This window comes from Mesoplodon densirostris, chromosome 5, assembly GCF_025265405.1.
Source record: "Mesoplodon densirostris isolate mMesDen1 chromosome 5, mMesDen1 primary haplotype, whole genome shotgun sequence".
Classification (NCBI taxonomy): Eukaryota; Metazoa; Chordata; class Mammalia; order Artiodactyla; family Ziphiidae; genus Mesoplodon; species Mesoplodon densirostris.
This window is the reverse complement of record NC_082665.1, coordinates 128,673,710-128,679,675: the sequence shown is the minus strand read 5'-3', so window position 1 is coordinate 128,679,675 and position 5,966 is coordinate 128,673,710. Positions and strand designations below refer to the sequence as shown.

At 45.6% G+C, this 5,966-nt stretch overlaps 1 protein-coding gene across 1 annotated transcript; it reads right to left on the bottom strand.

Annotated features, from left to right (window-relative positions):
• Positions 1-2,790: 2,790 nt before the first annotated feature.
• LOC132490540 (proline-rich protein 23C-like) lies at positions 2,791-3,579 on the bottom strand. The gene has a single exon (XM_060098866.1). It carries the CDS (start codon positions 3,577-3,579, stop codon positions 2,791-2,793), a length of 789 nt encoding a protein of 262 aa, XP_059954849.1.
• Between the last annotated feature and the right edge of the window lie 2,387 nt (positions 3,580-5,966).

Genomic DNA, 5,966 nt, shown 5'->3' with positions numbered 1-5,966 from the left:
AAGACATACAGAAGGCCAAAAAGCACATGAAAATATGCTCAATATCACTAATTACTAGACAAATGCAAATCAAACTACAATGAGGTATCACGTCACACTGGTCAGCATGAGCATCATTAAAAAGTCCACATATAATAAGTGCTGGAGAGGGTGTGGAGAAAAGGGAACTCTCCTACAGTGTTGAAGGGAATGTAAATTGGTGCAGCCATTATGGAGAACAGTATGGAGATTCCTTAAAAAACTAAAAAGAGTTGCTATATGGTCCAGCAGTCCCACTCCTGGGCAAATATCCCGAGAAAACTCTAATTTGAAAAGATACATGCACCCCAATATTCATAGTAGCACTATTTAAAATAGCCAACTGGCGACTTCCTTGGTGGTGCAGTGGTTAAGAATCTGCCTGCCAGTGCAGGGGACACAGGTTTGAGCCCTGGGCTGGGAAGACCCCACATGCCGCCAAGCAACTAAGCCCGTGTGCCACAACTACTGAAGCCCGCTAGCCTAGAGCCCACGAGCCACAGCTACTGAGCCCACATGCCACAATTACTGAGGCCCGTGCACCTAGAGCCCGTGCTCTGCAACAAGAGAAGCCATCGTAATGAGAAGCCTGTGCACTTCAACGAAGGGTAGCCCCCGCTCGCTGCAACTAGAGAAAGCCCACGTGCAGCAACAAAACCCAACACAGCCCAAAATTAAATAAATAAATGAAAAAAAATACCCAAGACATGGAAGCAACCTAAATGTCTATCTACAGATGAATGGATAAAAAGATGTGGCATACCTATACAAAGGAATACTACTCAGCCATAAATGAGAATGAGATGATGCCATTTGTAGCAACATGGATGGACCTAGAGATTATCATACTAAGTGAAGTAAGTCAAAGAAAGGTAAATATCATATGATATCACTTGTAAGTGGAATCTAAAATATGATACAAATGAACTTATTTACAAAACAGAAATAGACTCACAGACATAGAAAACAACCTTATGTTTACCAAAGGGGAAAGAGGGTGGGGGAGAGATAAATTAGGAGTTTGGGATTAGCAGATATAAAGCTATTATGTATTCAATGTAAAACAGATAAACAACAAGGTCCTACTGTATAGCACAGGGAACTATATTCAATATCCTGTAATAAACCATAACCATGTAAAAGAATATGGAAAAAAAATATATAACTTTGCTGTACACCAGAAAGTAGCACAACAATGTAAATCAACTATACTTCAATTAAAAAATAAAATTAAATTTAAAAATGTGCTAATGAACAGCTGAATCAAATATAAAAGGAATAACAACTTGATTGGCAGAGACCTCTTGCCTGCAACAACAATAAAAAATGGCAGAACAATGGAGTAATGTCTTTAAAGTACTTAAATAACACTTTAGAATTAGGAATGAATATATAATAAAAATTTTCAGATATACAAGACTATGAGAGTGTACTACACAAAACATGTTGAGATTTACAAAACCAAGATAATTTGCTACACATAGGGTATAGTGGAAAGAACTATTAAAGTATATTCTTCAGTAAGAAGAAAATTGAGGCTAGACTTTGAGAGTGGAATATAAGAATAAAAAGGTAGAGAGGAAATGGTTAAAGCATGTTGGTGAATATAAATAGTATTGATGTTTAAAAAAACTGAAACCATCTTGTCTTCAGCTTTACCTGTAGATTTTATTTCTTTTATAAAAATGTGAAACAAATATGGTAATTAATTAATGTTTTATTTTTAAATTTTTAAATTTATTTATTTTTGGCTGCATTGGGTCTTTGTTGCTGAGCACGGGCTTTCTCTGGTTGCGGTGAGCGGGGGCTGCTCTTCGTTGAGGTGCACGGGCTTCTCACTGCAGTGGCTTCTCTGGTGGCGAAGCATGGGCTGTAGGTGCGCGGGCTTCAGCTGTGGCTCATGGGCTTAGTTGCTCCACGGCATGTGGGATCTTCCCGGACCAGGGCTCGAACCCGTGTCCCCTGCATTAGCAGGCAGATTCTTAACCACTGCGCCACCAGGGAGGCCCCTAAATTAATGTTTTAAAAGTTAGAGGTTTGATTTACAAAAGAAAAAACTCGGGGTAGAATTTAGAAGGTATGGATAATGTGGAATAGCAGGAATGCAAACATTTTACATCAGTCTCTGAGTCAAAATAACCAGAGGAACAGATTCAAAAAGGAAATGTGTATCCTAATACATGCTGAAAACATCTGATAAAATCCAGCATTTATTCATAATGAAAAGTGAACTTGACTGGAAGAGAACTTCCTCAGGTTAAGAGGAAGCTATGAACAAACATCATACAATTATGTATAGTAACCATCACACTATTTTGCAGCTTTCCAGGAGAGCAGCTCAAAACACCAAGAAAGAGAAAAGCCATGGCTAAAAATCTTTATAAATTCATGGGAAAACATATAACATGAGAAATCCAGTTATTTATTGGTTTGGGGAGAAATAGGGTAGCAATAGGGTATGGTGCTGGAGAGAGTAGAATTTGAGAGAAAATAACTGATGCAAACGAGCGGGAATGGATAGGCCTGAGAATGATGTTTAAAATCTGAACACACACTGTCCGGTATCCCTGGGCAGATTTTCCATTTCAAAGCTGAGGTCTAGAGTCTGCTTTCTTTTCCTGACATAACTTCTCCTGCTACTATAGCCAGTCTGGAGGGGAAAAGGAGTTGTTGGCCCACGAGATGCTTAATTTCCAGGTTGTAGGACATTCAGTGTAAAAGACGCCGGGAAATGCATTGGGCCTCCAGTGTGTGTGTGTACCGGGGTGGAGTTCATTCGGGGAACAGACATCTCTGGGCCTTGCGCTTAGGACCATAAGGGCGTTGGGGGCGCTCGTGAGGACCCGGAATAGGAGAGGGAGGTAGAGGTTGGAGTGGTGAGTCCGGAAAGGGCTCCAGAAGGTGCATGTCCAGGTTGTCGTCGTGGTGAGGAGAGCCTTTCTCTGGACTAGGATTGGGCGCCCAAGGACAGGGCTCTGGGACAAAGCCCTGCGCGCTGGGTCCCGACACCCTTGCGGTGATGTTGCGGAGCTCAGCGACGGAGCCGGCTTCAGCCTCCATCCCAGGCGGCAGGAGCTCGGCATCTGCTTCCTCCCTGTTGACCTCTTCTTGGCGGGCGATCTCTGGGACAGCTGCGCAGAAGAATCCCGGCTCCAGGGCCATGTACTCCCCTGGAGCGCTCAGGAAAGCGGCCCGTTGCAGGCCCTGTCCCCACGGGCCTTCCACGCCCCAGCCCAGGAGGGCCTCGGGGACCAGCATGAGGGTGTGATCTCGGAGAGACACTTGCAGCACGGACGTGGGCTCGGGCTCCAGCAGCACGTCGACGTCATCTAGGGGCAGGTGCAGGGCACAGCCGGCGGGCAGGACCACTACGGAAGTGAGCGCGTCCGCGGCCGGAGGTCCCGTCAGGTTGTCCAGGCTGGGCGCCGCCTCGGACTCGGACTCGGACTCGGGGCCCTCGGGCTCCTCCGTTCGGCGGCGCTTGGCGGGGCCGGGTCCTTCGGTCTGCGGTCCCCACCAGTCCGCAGGGTAGGCACTGGGGCTGCGGGACCGGCTGCCCATGACCTCGACCGACGGACGGCGCCCCCGGGGCCTGGCAGAGGGCGAGGGCCGCGCTCGATCCTGCACGCTGTGACGGGTTTCAACGACGGCTGAGGCAAGCCGGGGCGGGGCGGCGCGATGCGGGGACGGCAGGACGGCGCGGTACGGGACGAGTCCTCGGAGCTCCGGGGCTGCCTCCTGCAGTTGGTCCTGCAGTTCAGGTTTCTAAGGGAACGGCGTCTGGCGCGGGGCTGGGGCTGGCGCCTTCGAATCTTCAGCTCGTCACGCCGATTCGTCTACGCAACAGACAGCGAGAGATGTTACAGGTGAAGCCAGTGGAATCCTAGTCGCAAAATGTCACGCTAAGCTCCGCCCCCTCCAAGGCTCCGCCCCGTAGACCTCGCGGTATCTGTGCTGCCCAACAGCCGGGGCTGTGGTTGGTAGAAAGCTACTGTTAAAGTCCTCCAGGGGCCAGAATACTCGTGTCCTTCATTTTTAGAGAAAAAAAGATACACCGCAAATGGAACTTTAAATATTAATCACCTTTAAGGTTAATATTTTCCTTTGATTTCAGGCATTCTAGAGAAAAAAACCACTCAAATAGACCACCCCCTTGGCAACATAAAACGGACCTATCTAAATGTTCCATGAAGTTCCTTTAATGCTTGGCCTATCATTTCAGAAGTAAATGGAAAATACTCATGTATGTTTAGGTAAAGTTCTGTCTTAATAGTAAAATATTTGTGGCAGTTGCTTCCTGAAGATAAAAGCTGTTATAAAATTAAAACAATCTTAGTATAATTAAATTGTTTTATTCAGTATTTATTATATGTCAACCATTCTACTGAGGTTTAAAAAATGATCTTTATTTATTTCATTTTATTTTATTTTATTTTATTTATTTATTTTGCGGTACGCGGGCCTCTCACTGTTGTGGCCTCTCCCATTTCGGAGCACAGGCTCCAGACGTGCTGGCTCAGTGGGCATGGTTCACGGGCCAACCGCTCCGCGGCATGCAGGATCTTCCCGGACCGGGGCACGAACCCGTGTTCCCTGCGTCGGCAGGCGGACCCTCAACCACTGCACCACCAGGGAAGCCCTGATCATGTTTTTGAAAAAGTTTTTTTATTTTTATGTATTTTTGGCTGCGTTGGGTCTTTGTTGCTGCTTGCGGGCTTTCTCTAGTTGCGGCGAGCGGGGGCTAGTCTTCGCTGCGGTGCACAGGCTTCTCGTTGCGGTGGCTTCTCTTTGTTGCGGAGCACGGGCTCTAGGCACACGGGCTTCTGTAGTTGTGGCACGCAGGCTCAGTAGTCGTGGTTCTTGGGCTCTAGAGTGCAGGGTCAGGAGTTACGGCACATGGGCTTAGTTGCTCCACGGCTTGTGGGATCTTCCCGGACCAGGGCTCGAACCCATGTCCCCTGCATTGGCAGGCGGATTCTTAAGTATTGCGCCACCAGGGAAGTCCTGGTGGCGCAGTACTTAAGGTATGTACTAAAAGCTGTACACTTTTAATATAAACAACTTGAGTTTGTAGATAAGTATACACTCGTGAAACTATCACCACAATCAATACCATAAAAGTATCTATGACCTGCAAAAGTTTCTTCCTGCCCTCTTTGGAAAAAAAATGATCTTTTTTACTTTTCACAACACCTGAAGCTCAGAGTGGTCAAGTGAGGTTTCAAGAATTAAATATGTACCAAGTTTGTGTTAGATATAGGCATCCAATGCAGACTTCTCTGGTTTTAAATCATGAACTCTTAACTCATACATTTATTGCATACACCTAAGAGTGAATTACTAATTGGTCCTGTGTGTGTGTTTTCAAGTTAATAGGTAGGGACATCCCTGGTGACACAGTGGTTAAGAATCTGCCTGCCAATGCAGGGGACACGGGTTTGGTCCCTGGTCTGGGAAGACCCCACATGCTGCAGAGCAGCAAAACTACTGAAGCCCTTGTGCCTAGAGCCTGTGCTCTGCAACAAGAGAAGCCACTGCAATGAGAAGCCCATGCACTGCAACCAAGAGTAGCCCCTGCTGGCCTCAACTAGATAAAAGCCAGCATGCAGCACCGAAGACCAGACACAGCCAAAAATAAATAGATAAATAAATAAACAAACAAATAAATAAATTTAAAAATTATTAAAACAATTAAAAAAATGTTAATAGGTAATGCCTTCCTCTTTTTGTTTTTCTCAAACTATTTTTCACAGTTTAAACTCCTGTGAGCAGAGTATGTTTCCATTTCATTACATCCTTGTAAACATTTCTTATTGATAGACTCTTAACTGTTTTCCAACCTGGTGTAGTAAAATGCTACATCATTGTGTTTTCATTTTGCATTTCTGATTGCCAGTCAAGGTGGATCATTTTTTTCATATGCTTATTAGCCAATATTATATTTAATT

Bases quoted from the DNA above. Each gene is read 5' to 3' on its own strand.
- LOC132490540 (XM_060098866.1), bottom strand. From the start codon at position 3,579: ATGGGCAGCCGGTCCCGCAGCCCCAGTGCCTACCCTGCGGACTGGTGG.